The 19,076-nt window shown below is 40.5% G+C and overlaps 3 protein-coding genes across 5 annotated transcripts; 1 reads left to right on the top strand and 2 right to left on the bottom strand.

Moving 5' to 3' along the window:
- Window positions 1-340: 340 nt before the first annotated feature.
- RPA1 (replication protein A 70) lies at window positions 341-2,599 on the bottom strand. Its single transcript, XM_017245569.3, has 4 exons — window positions 2,441-2,599; window positions 2,137-2,381; window positions 859-2,080; window positions 341-798 (listed from the first exon to the last, which is right to left on the bottom strand). The coding sequence occupies exons 1-4, from the start codon at window positions 2,474-2,476 to the stop codon at window positions 487-489; spliced, it is 1,815 nt and encodes a 604-aa protein (XP_017101058.1). The 5' UTR covers window positions 2,477-2,599; the 3' UTR covers window positions 341-486.
- Window positions 2,600-4,504: 1,905 nt separating this feature from the next.
- On the top strand, window positions 4,505-17,485 carry Axn (protein axin). 3 transcript variants are annotated; one of them, XM_017245567.3, is made up of 12 exons: window positions 4,505-4,694; window positions 5,051-5,111; window positions 12,948-13,231; window positions 13,288-13,520; window positions 13,576-14,256; window positions 14,881-15,015; window positions 15,129-15,225; window positions 15,287-15,418; window positions 15,485-15,743; window positions 15,803-15,947; window positions 16,003-16,353; window positions 16,411-17,485. In XM_017245567.3, exons 3-12 carry the CDS (start codon window positions 13,136-13,138, stop codon window positions 16,535-16,537), a joined length of 2,256 nt encoding a protein of 751 aa, XP_017101056.2. In that variant the 5' UTR covers window positions 4,505-4,694; window positions 5,051-5,111; window positions 12,948-13,135; the 3' UTR covers window positions 16,538-17,485. The 3 variants fall into 3 exon arrangements, with proteins under 3 accessions (XP_017101056.2, XP_017101057.2, XP_070138300.1); XM_017245568.3 differs by lacking the exon at window positions 14,881-15,015; XM_070282199.1 differs by lacking the exons at window positions 15,803-15,947; window positions 16,003-16,353; window positions 16,411-17,485 and having other exon boundaries at window positions 15,487-15,592.
- ZIPIC (Zinc-finger protein interacting with CP190) lies at window positions 17,476-19,054 on the bottom strand. The gene has a single exon (XM_017245570.3). It carries the CDS (start codon window positions 18,918-18,920, stop codon window positions 17,610-17,612), a length of 1,311 nt encoding a protein of 436 aa, XP_017101059.2. The 5' UTR covers window positions 18,921-19,054; the 3' UTR covers window positions 17,476-17,609.
- Window positions 19,055-19,076: the final 22 nt, after the last annotated feature.

Genomic DNA, 19,076 nt, shown 5'->3' with positions numbered 1-19,076 from the left:
TATTTCTTTGGTCTTTCGCATTATCTTATAACGAAATCACTATCTCAAAGCTCTGTTTTTTACTTAAGGGGTTAAACTTAAGGGTTAGGCTTATTCTTTGCTTAGCGGAGTCATACAATGAGACGTTTTCATGTTTATACCCTTGCAGAGGGTATTATAATTTTCGTCAAAAGTATGCAGCACAGTAAAGAAGACATTTCTGACCATTAATACTTTTTCGACCGTATCAAGTATATATATTCTTGATCAGGATCACCTCCTGAGTTGCTATAAGCATGTCCGTCTGGACTTAAACTGTTTCTAAGCGAACTAGTCTCTCTGTTATTTTGAAAAAACTAAATTAAATTTATTTTATTGTATTTTGTATTAAACTCGGGCGATTTTTGGATTTACAAATCAAAAAATTTAACATATAACATAATTTTATGCGTATCTTATCATTCACGTATTTCATATAGGTATGTGTATGTGCACTGCACACGGGAATTAATTGGAAGAGCCGATTCCGGTCAGCTCTTTTAGCTCCTTAAGCAGATACTTGTTATACTCCTTGTGGTTGATGGGAGCAGCGGACTGCACAGTCAGCTTGTTGCGGGTCGTGTCGCCATAGACCTCGTTCTTGCAGCGCAACTTGAAGATGTGAGAAGTAAAATTAAGGGACGAGAATATTTGCTCCGCCTTTGCGGCGTCATTTTCCAGAGCCTCGCCCACTTCCTGGGATGTGTGGCCGAGCATTTGCTCGCCGATCTCGTTGAAGCAGGTCACCCAGCGATTAGACGTCCAGTCGCCAATGCTCATCTAAGAGAACACATTTTAGAAATACAATTCATAGAGTATAATCCTCTTGGATGTACTTACATTAACCAACAGGCGGTACTTAAAGTTTGGATAAAGCGCGTTGCAGCGTTCGCAGCGGTACTGATCGTTGCCCTCATCGACCACCTTCTTGTTGCAATCGGTCTGCGGGCAGGCGCGATAGAATGCGTTCTCCTGCTTAACTATGTGAACCACAGCCTTGCACTGGAAATAGTCTGGCTTGTCACCACTGCCGAGATTGCGCTCACGGGCATCCTTAAATGTCATCCAATCGGTGGAGAAGTTGCCTCCGCCCGTCCGAGCCGACACCATGTTGGCAATGTTATCACCGCCACCGTTGTCAAACCAACCGCGCAGCTTGTGGGCCTCCGGGATATCAGGGTTTATCTTCATAATAGAACCGCCGCCAAGGCTCAGGCTTTTGCCGCCATTGAACTCATTGATACGAGTTCCCTTGACCAGAATGACAGGCTGCACATGACCGTCAAAGTTGACCGCATCATCGCCCCAAAGGGTCAAATTTATGGCCGAGTTGCTCATGTCTACAAGAGTAAGGTCACGCTTCTTGAACTCCTTGTTGGTGGTGCGCGAAACGAAGGCCTGCAGCTCACCGACTTCCTTGCAGATACCAATCGTATCCACCGCCGCCTTATTCTCCATACCAGACACCTCGGAAATGGGCACAAGATTGTATTTGATAACCGGAATGGCATCATCATCTGCTTCTTCGCACAGCTGGACGACGGTTTCGCCCGTGAACGTCATTTCGTAGGCATTGTCCAACTGGGAATACTGTTTGTTCGCCGGTTTTAGTTGGCATTTTGAAAAATAGTAGACGCTGTCCACTTGTATCAAGTCGTAAAACTTATCGCACTGCTCTTTAAAGGCTGTTGCTCGAATCTCACCCGATTCGTCCATTAGGTCCATGCTAAATAGTTTGCCCTCGCCTCGGGCATTGCTCCATGTGCGGATTGCTGTCTTGGAAGTCACACGAGCCTTGATCACCCACTTGTTCTGGTAAGGACTTAGACTGGAAATAGGATGAGTCATTCCGGCGTTAATCGAGGAATTCATGGCTATGTTGTTGTTGTTGTTATTATTATTATGGGCGGGTTCTTTTTTATGGGCGGCGACAGGAGGCGGTGCCGGCTTGGCAGCCAGGTCTTGCTTGGAAGCATTCTCATAAGTAACAGGCTCCCCGATTTTGGCCTTTACATCGGCTCCTGGATTGAGTACCGTCAACTCGGAAATGATGAGGACGCGTCTGTAGAGAAGTTTCTTAGTTCTGGTAAACATCGGGGTATATGGTACACTACTTACTTGCCGGCTCCGTCCTTGCCAACCATGGACGTAACATACTTGTCCAGCTGCACTATGGTGAACTCTTCAAGCTGGCCCTTGTGCTGCATCTCGTTTAGCTGGCTGGCCAACATGGCGTAACTATTAAAATACTTGCCATCGGAGATCAGAATGCGATAGCGCTCGGAGTCAGCGTTGCTGTTAATCTTCTTGATAGCCAAGATCTGGAGCACCGGCTTGGACACATCCTCGCCGTGCATGATGCGCTGTACGGAATGGCTAACGTAATTCTAGACATCTTTGACACTTCGAATCAGATACTCACAGCAATCACTCCCGTAGACAAAGATGAGTAGCCCATTTTAATAAATATTTTTGCGAATAATTCGTATTTCACCAGCTGTAATAAATTGCGATTTGCGGAGACGATGCTAGTAGAGGCGGGAATACTTAAGTGTGACCAGCTGATAGCTAAATCATAGCGTAGGTCGTCGAAGGTAATTTGGTGAAATTGTTTCGTTTCACCACTGTAGCCATTTTTACAACCATTAATTATAATTAGTAAATATTTATTTTAAAAACGTAAAGATACTTTTTTTCTAACAAATTAAAAAAAAGTGTAACTTTTAATTAGTTGTTATTCGCGTCCCTCGATTTTTTAAAATATCCCAATATTTTTAGCCTGTATCCCAACCAGGGATATTTTTCAACAAATCTTTAAAAAATCTATTTTAATTTTAAAGAAATTTTATTTAAAAGAGATTTATTGTAGTTATGTGGGTTTTATGTTGTATTTTTAAAATTCATAATATAATTAATTTATAAAATTTACACGCTACTCTCTCGGTGTCGTCTCAACCGCAGTGTTACCAAATTTCGGGCACCCGATAATCTAGCTTACAACTCTAGCGTGTAATCGTTCGTCTCGCCGTGAACATTTGTGAACTATGTACATTTTGTTTTGCCATTAAATAAACGTATTATTTATCGCAATATTAGCAGTGCCGGGGTGCACTGAAAGTGTCCGCGTTCGAGAAAGTCGCCCCCATCGATTATCACATCGAAATCGCAACGTTACGTCCATTAAAATCAAACGGCAGAGAGTCACGGCGGAGGCATAAAATACACAAAATAAAAGAAGCAGTAGACGGAAAAGAATTTGTGTCTGAATGCACAAAAGTGGATAAAGTGTTGATTGGAGTTGAATTTACTAGTTTGCGGCGTCGAAGCTGGATTAAAATGCTGTAGGAGGCTGTGCTTTTGTGCATTTCTGGCCAGGGAAGGGAATGCCAGTGAAGAGACCAGAGTTGCCAAAAGACGAGGATGACTCCTACCGAACGCCTGTATAGAACGCCTATCGTCCGAATCGCCGGAGTTATGCTGGAGTAACCTCCTGGCCCGTGTCCGACCAAAGGATTGGGATTGGGAACCGGTGCTGCCCGACTTCGGCGTTGTTTAGCATTTAATTCGGTGCCCATTGTCTTTATCCCCAATCGCTGTGCCTGCGCCTTGTTAACCGCATTTTGTTGTTTACGTTTACGTTTGCGTTTGTTTGTTGATTGAACTCTCTCGTCTTGTCGTCCTTCCACAATTTGTGCAATCTGCCATTAATTGTTAGTTACGAATCCCTCGTTGAGCATACAAATCAAAATGAAAGCATCCTCGTCACGTTCGTTGTCGGAATCAGAACTAGAATCAGAGTCAGAATCGATGCGTCCAGCCGTTAAAGCTACAATCAAATTACTCCCGTCCAAACCCACCTCGTCACCGCCGTTTATGACCAGTGTTCAGGCCGCCAGGATTTCGCCAGGACCTGCCTATCATTCAAATTAAGTTGATCGGAGCAAAGGATACACGAATCTAAGGGTGAGTATTGCTATTTACGTTGTGTGCCAAACTTATAATTCTTTTTTCTTCATACAGTTTGCCTCCTGACCTGTTCTTATTGAAAAATTTGAATCCGCTGATTTGACATAACCAGACAAAAATGTAACATCTAAGGACTATAAGCAGTAGCCAGTAGAAGCTCTAGCGCAGAACGTTCTTTGCTAAGAATTACTAAAAAAAAAAATATTGTTTTTGTTACTCAGTTGGACTTTTGCTTTTGAAATATATTAACTAAGTTTTAATAATAACTTTAAGAAGGTGTTAATATTATTGAATATATATATTATTATTGTATATATTATTTTGTTGATATTTACCCTACTTCAAAGATATTTTGCTAAACTTTGAAGAGAAATTCTAAGAAAACGCTTAGTAAGAATATTTATATAAATTTTCGATAAAAATGGTTCATTAAATATTGACTAAATATATGTGAACAATAATTTATAATCTAGAAATTGTAATATGAAAATAAACTAATGTTCTTTTAATTTTATTTCAGATACTGCATGTACTACATCACCTGTAATATAAGTTTAATAATTAGGAATTAAAGTGAGTTGCACGTCAATAAGTGGACCGAAGAGCTAAAAGATTCTAAACATTGGACTTCAACACAATCTGAAAGGGTTCAGAACGATTTGGTTATATATACCAGCAAGCCTTGGCCATTTCTCAATTGAGTTATTTCGGTTAGTGTATCCTTTCATCTTACCATAATCGCATTCTTTAAATTTATTTGGCGTAAACTAGACGCACTCGTGCGAGAAATATTTGTCGCCCCCAATTCCGAATTTAAGGGGTTATTGAAAATGGTTTTGTGGCTGAGGAAGTGATTGAATTCTTTTAATATTACACACACCATTTTAAATCAAATACTTTGCGCATATTTTTTGGAATTTGTATTAGTTTTGTAGATTTGTTGCTTCCTGTTTAAATATCTTGTTTTTTGAATGTTCTGTAAAATATTTTAAATGTAATTGTTATTTTTAAGAAATTTATTCAACTATTTAATTTATTTATTTAAAATTTTCCTTCTTCTTTTCAGAAACTACTGAAATATTAACTTTCCTTGATTTTCTCGTTGAGTTTTTATGAAAATTACATATGTAAGTATACCCTTCAAAAGTATTAAATATAAAAATCTTAATAAACCCTTCAGGAATATTTATATTTTAAAAATGCGCATTATTGTTATTTTATTTAAAAACTCTAAAATCTAAAAATAGTAATATTTCTTATTTTAAACCAGTTGGGAGATTTTGTTGTTTGTTTTTAATGCAAGAAATTATACAAACATTATTATTTAACAATTTTATATACGTATTTTTATGCGGTTACATTCATATAAAAATTATTAGAGAATCTTTAGTATTAATGAATTTGTTTCACACATATAGTGGCAAGTGGGCTCGATCCCTTATTTAAAATTTTGGTCAGAAAACAGTAACGCATAAAGTAATTACATAGTCTATCATTAAAGATACGCATTTAATTCATTAATGCCATATTTAATGCCATATAATATAATATATAAACATGAAAAACAGTAGCGAAACATAGCAGAATAATTATTCGCGCTTTAAACAAATTTATTTTTCATCAGAAACCAGAGGAATAAATATATGAAATCATAATGATGGATAACGATTTCTTTATTGAAAATATAATATACGCGGTGTATTGGTAACAATTTCAATTGGGAATAACTAGTTCTTAATTAGTTAATAATATTAGTTCAATTGAATAAGACAGTATTAAATTTAACTGACAATGAATAAATCTGGACATTTCTAAAAATAATTGTCAACCGCATGCCCAAAAATCAAAGATTATAAAATTGTGTTTTTTCAACACAGGGAACCTATCAAATTTATCATATTTTTGTTTTTGAATTGGTTTTTATATATAGTGGATATTGAAATATTCAAGTTTAGAAGCAAAAAATTCGTTGAATATTTGGATTTTATTTTTGCTCTTAATGGGAGATGTTTTCATTGATATTTGAGCTTTATAAGATCGGTATATATAAAAAATAAATGAAAAATGTCAATGGAGCCCTGCTAATTGTTTAATACCTGCATATATATCCTTTCCTGTCCCGCTAAATCAAAAACCTAATAAATTCGTATAATCAGCTGTACCGATTAAATTATTTTTGTCAAATCGCCTCAAAATATAATCATAAAATGTAAAAGAGAATGTAGTGCAATAAGGAAAACCCCAACTTTTGTCTTAAAATATTATTGAGTTCCTTCTCTGCATATATATCCTTTGCTGGATATCCTAGATATTTTTTCAAAAATATACATATATATTTTTTTTAAAAACTATCACCGAATTTAGTAAACCTATCCCTTAACGATATTAATTAATACTAAAAATAACGTTAATAATAACAACAATTTAAATATAAAATCTAGATTTTTGTTTAAATTACATTTTTCATCTTCACACAAAAAATGTTAGCTATTTAAAATGATAGTTCTTTCGACCGAGGGGATTTAGTTTTTAAACGTGTTTTTTTTTTAACAATAAATACACCGCACTCTTACCAAAACTGTTGAGTATATCCATCTGTGAGGATAGAAATCCGAATCCTTTAATACTGGGAGATAAAGCTATTTCCGATGCAATCACACCGATTTCGCAGAGCCTCCTCCAATGGCCTTGCAGTGGGCATTGCACCTGAAAAGTGAGTGTTTCTGCGCTGAACTTTGCTTGCAACTTTTCCGTAGACAAAGTGCCACTATTGACCTTCGGTAATAACCGGCAGCACTACTGGCAGTGGCAGTTTCCCCCAGTTGGCAGCTAGTCTAGACCGGCATCAGACGCCAGTTCGGTTCATTTCAGTTGGCGGATGGCAGCAATGGCGGTCTTAACCTCATTAGAAACAAATGAGGCTGCCGCCGGTCCTGGTTGTTGTTTGTTGCCCCTCCTTCCGAGTATTGTTTTCAAACTTATTCGAAAATAATTTCCACATTTGTTTTTAGTTGGTGGTGGCTCTTTGAAAGGGGAGGAAATCTGTGCTCCGTGGGGTTGGAATTCTGCTGGAGTGTGAGTACTCAGGCACAACCCTTACTCCTTCCCTCCATCGTGGAATTAAAATTAAAAAAAAAAGCGAACGAAGCTTTGCTCCGTTTATGTACAAAGGGAATGTGATGGGCATCTGATTGAGGGGGTTTGGGAGCAGTTCGCCAGGATATGGACCGAAGTTTGCGGACGAGGACTGAGGACTGGGTCTGGACCTGCGCATATTGGTTGCACACACAATGACTCCTATTCGCCGGATGGCATCTCGCTCGCTCCGCCAGAGTTACGGACACTTTGAAAAGAACATCTCTTGTACGAGTTGTTGTACAAAGTACATGAAGCATCATCATGTTTGGAGGTCGTCCCGATGCGGCTTCTGCTTCTCATCCCGCTCCTTCTGACTGGTCGGGCAGTCCCTCAACAGCTGGTCGGGAACTCGGTGGGTCAGCACAGCAAAAAATTTTTTTTTTTTTTTTGTTGACAATAAAATTTGCAAAAATATTTAAAATCCAACATTACCTTTCTAATATTATGAAGGTGTTTTAGTTGCGCCTTTCTGTACAAAAATGTAGGAACGGATTGAAAGATAGGATCCATAGCTATGTCTATATGATTCTGCCGAAGGTGAAATTACATTAAACCGTATGAAAAGAATGTGACCCACGCGATCCTCCAACGCCACACCCTTTGGAGGTCGATTTGTAGGTTCATATTGTATTTTGGAACCTTTGGAAGTGTTTTTTTCCCCAAGTTTTGTTCATGATACTTTTCATGAGAAACCGATAAAAAAGGAGTAATTCACGGTATTGTTAGAACAACTTTTATCTGCACTAAATGATTGATTTTACATTTTGATAGACAAATACATTGATACATTTTTCATTTCTTACATTTCTTGCGTGGGACTCTTAAAAAATGTTACAATGTACATATGGGTCGGATATTTACGGTTTTTTTTGTCGAATTTGATTCTAAAACACCCTAATAAGTAGTACGTTATAACTTCATATTACAATCTTAATAAAATAATAATTTTTTAATCTTGTGGGCACGATCCACAAATTCACAAATCTTACGACGCTTATATTGACATTATATTGGATCGATACTTTATAAATGAGGCTTAAATTTTTCTTTAAATAGTTGAACATTTTTCTGGGACTCCTTTGAAATCCTTGAAAATTATACATCTCAAAAGAAATATAAATTTAGATAAAAGTTTTGGGCCATTTGGTATTCTATGCAGCGTGAAATTAGACGGATATGTTTGTATCTAAATTCATTAAGAAAAGTTTATGTTTCCATTTCAAATCATAGCTTTTCGCCCTGTGTGCCCCATTCCGGCTCCCAGCTTGTAAAGCTCGTCAATTAAGTTCGATATCCGTACATAAACGGCGTAAGCGCCAGGCGGGTCGTCCGCATGCAACAATTGTGAATGGACGAGGACACAGATACGGGTGTGAGGGCGCGGGTGCAATTGCCAGTTCCAGTGAAGATGCGGATAATTGCTAAGGGTGCGGAAAGGGCCGGGAGGGCAACCCCGAAATGATGTATATACTCTGCCGCTTCGGCATGGGCGCACATAAGGAGCTACATACGTGCCAGGCGGGGTGAAATCACTGAAAAATCTCTGTCAACGCAGGATCGAGGACTCTGGGTTTTCGTTCAGTTTGACTTTCCACTCGTCAACGCATTGTCACCGCATCGTTTGTGCTCCGCAGCTCGTGGCAGAGATTTTGTCAACAATTAGTGGCGACAGTAATCTGAAAAGTCGGCGTGTTCTCCAAGTGAACAACCTGTTGTGAATGTGAGTCTGGTATGTCACCTGGCTGGGGATTAGCTAGTCTTTGGATGCCGCCGCTGCTCCGACGAAGGCCCTTCTGGCATCGCGGGTACCTGGCAACCGTGCTCAGGGAAACAGTAGCTGCAGTCGCCTCCGGCAGCTCACGCAAAGCCCTCATCTTACGCTAGACTTACCTGTCAATCATCAGAACTCATAACTTGAAAAGAATGGGAATTATCCTGCGATGCGTGCGCAATCCAATAGGGATAGAAAAATAATAATAATCTGCCCTCGAGAGGGTCTGCTCCTGTCCTATTGTTGTTTTTCGGCTTTCGCCTCAGCGCTCAGCGCATCGCTCGCATCTAAAATCAATAAGGATATCTTTAATTATTTCATAAATCCTGTTCAACTGCTCTTCAGCAGCAATGAAATAAAATAGTCCTCTATTTAGCTTCAATTCAGAATCTCGGTAGGAGGGAAAATCAATTATGGTCTAGGAGGTTATGTGTTTCGTTTGAAAACAAAAGCTTTTAACAGCCGGATATATGGTCGTCTGATAAATGCATGTTTTTTGGATTAGTACACAACCGACGGCAGTTCAAAAGTAGTTTTTGATTTACGATTCCTATTTACTTTTGTCTATGAAATGGTTTAAAACATCATTTCTTTAATGACTCTGTTTATTCAGGAATAAATAATACTTATTCAGGAATAATATCTTGATGAAATGATACTTTGCATACTACTACTAAAGTTAAAAGTGTAACTTATAATCTTGAAAACTGTATTGTCCATGCTGAAGTAAATAGTTTAATATAATTTTTATTTATTTATTTTTTATTTTTAATTTTTGTTTTATTTACAATCTGTCTTTACACAATAAGTTAATTGTATGATTTATATTAAATTAACAGAAATAGCAGTTTTCCAATGAACCCTGCTATTATATACACATAACATATTTTAAGTTTGTTGTATTTATCTATCGAGGACATCGAGTATGTGGTATCTTTTCAGTCTTCTTACTGATGAACTTTGGAGTGGTTATGGAGTCTATCCATATATTTCTAACTAATTTCATTTATTTCTTCTTTTATTGTTGGGATATTAAGATCTTTGTGATGTTAGATTAGATACGTAATAAGGATTGAAAATGTGTCGTAAAGTTTTTGATTGGTAACCTGAAGTATCTCAATATTTGAGATGTATAGATCTCATAAAACTCAATATAGTGATAGTGATAGTGATAGCGCCTTTTATGTTTTTAATATTTTTGGTAACCCGCGTAAAGTCTAAATTTTCCATTTGGTTATTGAATGTCTTCTATAGATAGCTATAGTAGATTCATATACGGTATCACAAGCATTAGAATATGATCTAAGTGAGTCGAAGTTTTTCAGGGAAAGTAGGCAGTCGTCATAACCTTGGATAGCCCTACTCCCACTTTTTAATTAGTTAGGTAGTTTGAAACGCGTTTTTTGTTCTGTTGGCAGTTTTATAGAGTAGGAATATATTTAGCTAAGCCATAATATAATAGCTCTACCTATAACAGTAAAAGTTAAAGGAATATTGGAAAAGAAACCTAACAATTGTATATTTATATTCGTTCCCAACTTAATCTAACTTACAATAAAAGATTTAAAAGGCTAAAATGGGCCAAGGAGTAGAGTCAGCTTCTAATGTGTATATGCCTTTTATAAAAGGCATAGCATTTCTTAGCTGCTGTTCTTCTTTGAGAAGTTTTTTAGCTTTGCAGAACACAATTCATGCTTAAATATATTTAACTTTACGTATTTATTTGAATAGTTGTCATAATTATTCTGTGTTACTAACTTTTGTGGACGCATTACAAGAAGTCGCTTTAGTAGCAATTAGGCCCTTAGATTCGGGCCAAATCTTTGATGTTGCGCCAAGAGGCCTTCGCTGGCACTTATTAATCCTGAGATGCGCAGGATTCCAAGGCGCTGAGATGCACTAGGGAGCTGCTGATTTCCCTTTGCATTTGGCTCAGCCTTTGTCTGCGTCTTTATATTTATCCACAGCCGTGGGAGAGATTTGGACGTCAAGTGTTGGGAGAGGCCTGTCCTCTCGAGCCAGCATGTCCTTTTCCCGCAGCTTCTAGGTTCCTTTGACGTTACGAGCATTTTAATTGTGCCTTTCTTTGTTCTTTTCGCCGTAATGGAGTGCTATGCAAATGGCGTTTTGATGAATTTCCTTGGCTCTCCGGCGGCGCTATCGCTTTCGTTTTGTGTCCTGGCCCCGCAAACTAAAACAACAAATACCAACAAGAGGCGCAGCGTTCATCCCCCTTTATCATTGCGCCAGAATGTACGCTTGTATGTGCCAGTTTGTAGTCATGGCTGGCAGGGAAGTGCTGTTCAGGCCACGCTCGAACCCGGTGCTCCGCGACCCCCTTCTTTTTGTCCTGGCCGTCCCCGCCTGTTGTTCATGTCCTTTGTGCCTTATTGTCGGTGTAGCTGTCGTTGCTCTGTTGTCGGCTTTCGTCTGACTTAGTGTTGCCCCGAATTCACACGCCAAAAAGAGTCATCGGAATAAATGGCTAAATCGTCTCTGCAATATTTAAACATTTTAACCAAATTCAAATATTCAGTGGGATTTCAAGAAAGTATCCTAAAAGAAAGCAATTTTTATTAAAAATATCTTTGGTTAGACTTATTTTAAAATAAAGTTTTAGAATCATCTGAGTTGTTTGAAGAAATGGCTAAATCCTCTTTGCAATATTCATATATGTAATTGACTTCATTTTAATTTTAAAAGTGTTGAATGTGAATGTTATTAAAAGTCTTAAGTCTTAAATGAATGTTATTAAAAGTCTTTTCTTTTAGAGCTGTTTGGAATTATCTGAAAATTTGACTACAGAAATCTATGCAATATTAAAATAATAAAATATAACGTAAATAGGGTTTCTTTTTTTGTAGTGAAAATTAGTGTTCAATAAATTTTTAGAAATAATAGAAAGAAAGATCTTAATTATAAGTTAAGTTTATAAACAGTAAAATTATAATAACTCAAACTTGCAGTACAATGGAACTAAAACTTTGAAGACATTTAGCCAATAGTATTTTGAAAATTAAAATGTTAAATATAGTTTTAAAAGTCCAGCTTGCATAAAGGCTTATTTTAATTATTTTAATAATTATTTTAAAATAATTATTATTTTTTATAGGGCTATATTTTATAAATAATCTGGTAGAAAAATTAAAATATTTATTAATTGTTGTAGCTAAGAATACTATAAGTGGTATAGTTTATTAAAGGGTTTATTTTTTTTTAATTAAAAAAAAAAAATATTAGCATCCAGAATCCTTTACATGCTATAGATATAAACCTTTTTAGATCCAAGGCCAAATCGGCATCACTGTTTTGGGGCTGCGGCTAAACGAAAAGGGACGCCAAATGAAAAACGGAGAAAAGGGAATATTTTTGATTTACCAAAAAGCGCGATGTGGGCTTACTTTCTAGTTAGAGCCCGCTCTCAAACGCGTCAGACAGCTCCAGAGCGTCCTCGCCACCATCCTTGCCGTAAGGATGTTCAAGAGGCTGTGCGAGTGTTAGTCCGCGCGTGTGTGTGTCAGTGTGTGCGTATTTCGTGTTCAAATTTTGTACATAATGGATTATTGTCCTTTCCCCTGCCATGCGCCCCGAGCTCTCGCTCCTGCATTGGTCGATATCGTCAACCAATCAAAAGCGCCCTCAAAATGGCCGCCGTTCGATTCCGCATTGTGTTTTGAGTTTTGCGTACGCCCGACCCTCCTAGTTGATAAGAAAGGATAAAAGGAACTGCCGCTGGCCTGCCATTGAAGCGGCGCTAAGTGGTCATTCAGCGTTAGCATCCTTGAGAGGACTCCTATTAAAATTTCAATTACGATTGCTCGATATGGACTCTCATAATTGACTTTTAATGCAAATCGGAACCCCAATTACTAGGCCACTAAAATGTACTAAAATAAATAGCTTTTTAGTTAATAATTAAGGCGGATTTCAAGCCCTCACAGAGCTTCTTTGTTGATTTACTGAAACTGAACTATTCCATTCCATTTATTAAATTAGAAGGATAAATGTAAAGCTATATACTTACGATGTTGTTCGAATTATCATTCCTTTGCAGGCCTTGTCTAATTGCCTTCCAAATTCGCAAACGAGCGCATCTTCCATGTCCCAGATATTTGTAAAATAAGGGCGTTTGTGATTTGAAACCGAGGAAACACGTTCGTTAATCGTAATTGGTAACTTTAGCGTAGGAATAGTAAATACTCGGCAGCAATCGCTCGTCCTGGGAAGCCAATTTAGAGTGGCATGAGTGGCCATCCATCGGGACTCCGGAAACATGATGATAATGAGTGTAGTGGGCCACGACCACCAGTACCCGGAGAAGAGAGCCGTGTTAAAAAGGTAATGGTGGACCCATTTCATTATAATTATTATTTTAGTATTCCGGCTATTGTCAGATGACCGAAGGGGTAACAGAGACCTCGAAAAACTCACCGCCATCCTACCTGAACTGGGCCCGCACACTAAACCACCTGCTGGAGGATCGTGATGGGGTCGAGCTCTTCAAGAAGTATGTCGAGGAGGAGGCGCCCGCCTACAATGACCACCTCAACTTCTACTTTGCCTGCGAGGGCCTCAAGCAGCAGACGGATCCAGAGAAGGTGAAACAGATAATCGGTGCTATCTACAGGTGAGTCGAGTGCTTCAGCTTTTGGGAACCAAAAATCTGACATAGTCCTTTCCAGATTCCTGCGCAAAAGCCAGCTGTCCATCTCCGATGACCTGCGGGCCCAGATCAAGGCGATCAAGTCGAACCCCGACATGCCACTCAGTCCGCACATCTTCGATCCGATGCAGCATCATGTGGAAGTCACGATTCGCGACAACATCTACCCTACATTTCTCTGTTCGGAGATGTACATCCTTTACATCCAGCAGATGTCGGCGCTGCAGGAAAGATGCAACAGCAGTGGCGCGACGGGCTCGGGAAGTGCCGGCAGCAGCGGGAGTGGTGGAAGTTGTGGCAGTAGTCTCGCAGGAGCGGGAGCTTGTGCCATTCCAGCGGCGACTACTGTCAAGCAGCAGCAGCTGGTTCCGCCGGGTGCCTTTATTAACCTGCCGGTGAGCAGCGTGAGCGGGCCGCCAGCTGGCACGTGTAGTGCCAGCGGCAGTGTGTACGGTCCCTCGACCTCGGCCAGCTCAAGCGGGTCCATCAGCGCCACCGACACACTGCCCCGCAGCTCCACGCTGCCCACGCTGCACGAGGACTCGGTGCTGTCGCTCTGCGACGACTTCGAGAAGGTGCAGGTGCAGGACGGAGGCGGCGGCTCTGGAGGTGGGGCTCGTGCGCCCGACTACCCGATGCGACTAACGCGGGACCTACTAATAGCAACTCAGAAAAGAAGACTGGAAATTCGACCTCCCGGGTATGTAAAATATTCATTAAACTATCCCCAGAACGTAATTAACAAATAGAAGGCTAAGATTAGCGTAGAATAGTGTGTTTAAGACCAGATGCGGAGGAAATAGTAGCACTCTAGAATTACTCGTTAGTTTTGTAGATATTAGGCTCAAGATTTGTAGCCCTAGGAGTGTCATTATTTCCGCCAAGGCCTAGATGAAAGACCAGTAATTGTACATCAGAAGATCCCTTACCCTGTTATGTTGTCTTAAGTTTTTAATATTATCGATGATTTTGTGATTAACTCCTATTTTGTTACTTTTGTTTCTTTTACTTTTTTTACATATTTTGTACATGAACGCTCACAAACACACGCACGTAAAAATACGAACCCACCCGCATATAATACATACAACCACACGCCACCACCACCCCACAAACAACATCCATTTGGACCATTGTACATATGATACGCCACTGACTCGATGAACATCCATTGCGTTTTCCTTGTTTGTTTAAACATTTTTGTTTGTGGATCTTGACGATTCTCCCGCACACACATTCACTTTGGGCCAATATTGCATGGACACTCTACATATATCCTGAACCCAAACCGAAACCGAAACCGAACCGATCTGCATGCGATTAGTGCCCACGGTTATGTATACACTGCGAGCACCAACACCTCCTATGTGCCCAATTCGCGGGTCGATTCGGAAAGGGCCAGCGTTAGCTCCGGCGGCCGCACCGACTCCGACACCATGTCGCTCTCCAGTTGTTCCATGTGAGTAGCGATGCCCAAGGTGGATTGTGGCCCGCAAGGACAGAACCTGATTCAGCAGCGGAAGCACGATTAGGAGAAAGCAGCAGGAGTGACTAATTATTTTGTCTTTCCAGGGACGGTCGCCCTTACATACAACGCAGACACAGCTCCACGGAGAGCAAGGCGATACGCCAAAGTGCAATGGCGAATAAGGAGACCAATACCTTTCAGGTAATTGGATAGAAAAGTCAATAAAGATTCGACATTGAACTCAATGCTTGCTTGCTTTTAGGTAATACCTCGCACACAACGACTACATTCGAACGAGCACAGGCCTTTGAAGGAGGATGAACTTGTGGCTCTGCTGATACCCAAGCTAGAGGAAGTGAAACGAAAGCGAGACCTGGAGGAACGTGCCCGCGAAGTGAGTGAAGAGTTTTAAAATTTGGAAGTGCATTCTCATCTGATTGAATTCTAATTTGTTTTGCAGAGAAATCCTGGTGCTGCAATACTGACCAACGAAAGATCCAGCGCCAGTGATCGAGCCTTTGCCGAGGCAATACGTGAGAAGTTTGCACTGGACGAGGACAACGACCAAGACATACTGGACCAGCATGTGTCGCGAGTGTGGAAAGACCAAACGCCACACCGGTCTCCAGGCACAATGTCGCCCTGCCCGCCCATCCCTTCACGAAGGCGCACAGCCACCCACGACTCCGGAATGGTCAGCGATGGCGCTATGAGCTTGAGTATGTTGCATACAAAAGCCATAAATGAATGTATAATTTAAAACTCATTTGATTTACAGGTGGACACTCTATGAAGCACTCGAAATCCATGCCGGATCACAGTTCCTGCTCGAGGAAATTGACAAACAAATGGCCCTCCATGAACACAGATAGTGGGATTAGCATGTTCTCGGCCGACACTGTTACCAAGTACAAAGATACGAGGTAGGTGGTCATGAAATTCGGTTTAAAAAAAAGGCTCACCTTCTTTTCTTGAAAGCTCTCGATCCAGCTCAAGCACGGCCTCAAAACTGGAGGAAGCGAAACGAAGACTGGAAGACGAGCCGCGGCGCTCTCGTCGATACGCCCAAACGCCGATGCAACAGCCTCTGGCTTCCTTCAGCAGCAGCAGCAGTGGCGGAAGCGTAAGCTTGCCCCACCAACACCAGCTTCAACATCAGGTGCAGCTGCAGTCTACGGCGGCGCCACCGCCTCTGCCGGCCAAGCCGCCGGAGACGATAGTGGTTTTCTCGTTCTGCGACGAGCCTGTTCCATACAGAATAAAAATACCCGGTACTCAGCCAACCCTGCGCCAGTTCAAGGACTATCTGCCTAGAAGAGGTCACTTTAGGTAAATATCTCTCTACATTTGAAAAAAGAAAAATCTTACCCATTCTCTTCATTTTAGGTTCTTCTTCAAGACGCACTGCGAGGATCCGGACAGTCCAGTGATTCAGGAAGAGATTGTTAACGACTCCGACATACTGCCCCTATTCGGAGACAAAGCGATGGGTCTTGTCAAGCCATCCGATTAATATTTAAGCATTTAGCGTAGATTTTGTATTAAGGCCAATCGTGAGTGTGACTTGGTGCACCGATGCACGCGCTAATACAAAATGTAGAGAGGGGGAGGGAAGGCACCAAGTGTATGCATCTTAGAGCTAGTAACAGGAGAAGCTATATCCGAAAATCAAAAGCGATAGGGCTTTTGTCAGCATCAAACACTACTCTCTGCGCCGATAACGATGTATTTTTCTGTACAACAAACTGTTCAATTCGAAAGGAAAATCGTAAATCCAGGCAGACAATTTGGAGCTACTAGAAACTCAAGCAAACCCTATGCGATAGTATACCCTTTGTGTTGAAAGCCATAAATTCAGCGTCCGATATGCATTTTAGTCCCGTGGAATTGTTTCAGAGTGGGGCAGAGATTATTAGAAACGGCACAAAAACAAAATAACAAAAACGTGAAAAAAAAATCAATTTATTAAGAAGATTTATGGGTTTTCCTCGATTGGGATGTGTTTGTTACTTTATACTAACTACGGACTGCCTGCAATAAATTTTGTTAATATTTTTGTAATGTGCATTTTATGATGATATGATGATATTAACAAAGTTCTATTCAACTCGACAAAAATCAAAAGATAATCTGTTTTATTTTTGTATAATCTATAACACAGCATACACACAACACACACTTAACATTTATGTATTTATACAATGTATTGTAATTGCGTCAATTGCATCTACCGATCTACCATTAGGCACATTTCATTTCTGGGAGAGATCAGATCAGTCCAATTGATCGATCGATTGATTTATTCAGATAAGTTAATACATACTATACATATTTTTTTAAGAAAACTGAAATAACCGCAGAAATATGAAAATAACGGATAAATTTATTATATCAAACATATTTTATTTGTGAGCAAAATGCATATAGATTTAATAAAAAAGTACATGGATAGAACGTATAATGTAATGTACTCTTTCATTGCGATAGATGGTGAGCATGATATCGTGCTGATGATGCTGTCAAGTGTCGAAGGTGATTTAAAGCTCCGGAAAATGATTAATCTAAACACTATTATTATTCGACGGTTAGGTCGCCGTGCAGTCGTCCCGCTGTACGTGGCTTACGTAGTTCTGCTCGTTGATAAAGGTGTGTGTGCATTTTGAACAGTGGAAGCGTCGATGGCGATTCGTGCCAGGACTCTCGTGCTCCCTCAAATGGGCCTTCATATTGTACATCTGGGAAAAGCGCTTATTGCACACGGGGCAGGCAAAGGGCTTATCTCCTGTATGGGAACGCGTATGACGCTCGAGATGCGCCTTGGTTCGGGTTTTGAAGCCGCACACCTGGCACTCCAACCGCTTGGTCTCGTTGTCGTGAATCATCTTGTGCTTGTAGAGGGCCACCTTGTGGACGAATCTTTTAGAACATACATCGCACTGATACGGCGTCTCGCCGGTGTGCCAAGCCATGTGATGTTTCAGACGGAACTTGCGACTAAAGCGTTCCGGGCACACAGGGCAGGCGAACTGTTTGACAGGCTCGTGGTTCTGCAGATGTCCAACAAATCCAGAATAGGATTGAAGTGTCTTTCCGCACTGATCACAGACATAACCAGGAAAGTGTTCGCGTTTCGTGTGTGCATTATATCCACGCCGGCTGGTGAACTTCTCTGGGCAGCTGGGGCACTGGATGTTCACGGAATACTCGCCTGAGCTATCTGCATCCTGGTCATCGATATCTCCGTCACCTTCAGATATAATGTATTCTATATTTTCGTCTATCTGATCGTCAAAGTCACTCATGGTGTCCTCCTTGAAAAAGTCTTCCTGTTCAATGTCCTTCTCCTGAGTCTCCTCCAGCTCAGCTTCCTGCTCTTCCATTTCCTCGTTTATAATGATCTCGTTATCTATATCTAATTCTAGATCCACCGAGTGGAGTTCCATTTCTTCTCCGGCGCTCTCCGATTCCTTGATAATAAAGGCGTGCTCCTCCTCTTCCCCCTGATCAAGGTTTCCTGGATCCACCACTGTGACCTCATCCTCCTCTTCCACCTCCTCAACTTCGGCTTCGGCTGCTTGAATATTCCCGTCGAACTTAGGAATTCGTTCCCCTTTTGCTTCATCCTTCAGTGGCGACTGCTTCGATATGAACGGACTGTGAATGAGCTCCAGGATCTCCTGTCGCAGCTTGCGGGCGATCTGAATGGACTTATGATACCTGGCCAGCTTCTCACAGCATTTCTTGCAAATGGTCGAGGCCTCCTCGGTGAGCACGTAGCCTGTGCCCTTGGTGCATTGCAGGACCAGCTCGCTGATGGGCACCGGCGGCTGGCCCACCGTTTCCGTGTGAATATTCTTTGGGACTCGCACAGAAAATTGGCAAATGCAGCAATTCATTTTTTTTAACAAAATTTTATTTACAACATGCGAGGGTTTATCGATTAGAGATGTGACAAATTCGATAGGTTTATAGAACTACGGCGCGTCAATTTGAGATTGGGATGACAGCGCAATATTTTATTTTTCGAAGAAAATAGCCTACTTATTTAAAAA

Source organism: Drosophila bipectinata, chromosome 3R (genome assembly GCF_030179905.1).
Source record: "Drosophila bipectinata strain 14024-0381.07 chromosome 3R, DbipHiC1v2, whole genome shotgun sequence".
Taxonomy (NCBI): domain Eukaryota; kingdom Metazoa; phylum Arthropoda; class Insecta; order Diptera; family Drosophilidae; genus Drosophila; species Drosophila bipectinata.
The sequence above is the reverse complement of the archived record's forward strand: the minus strand, read 5'-3'. Positions and strand labels throughout refer to the sequence as shown.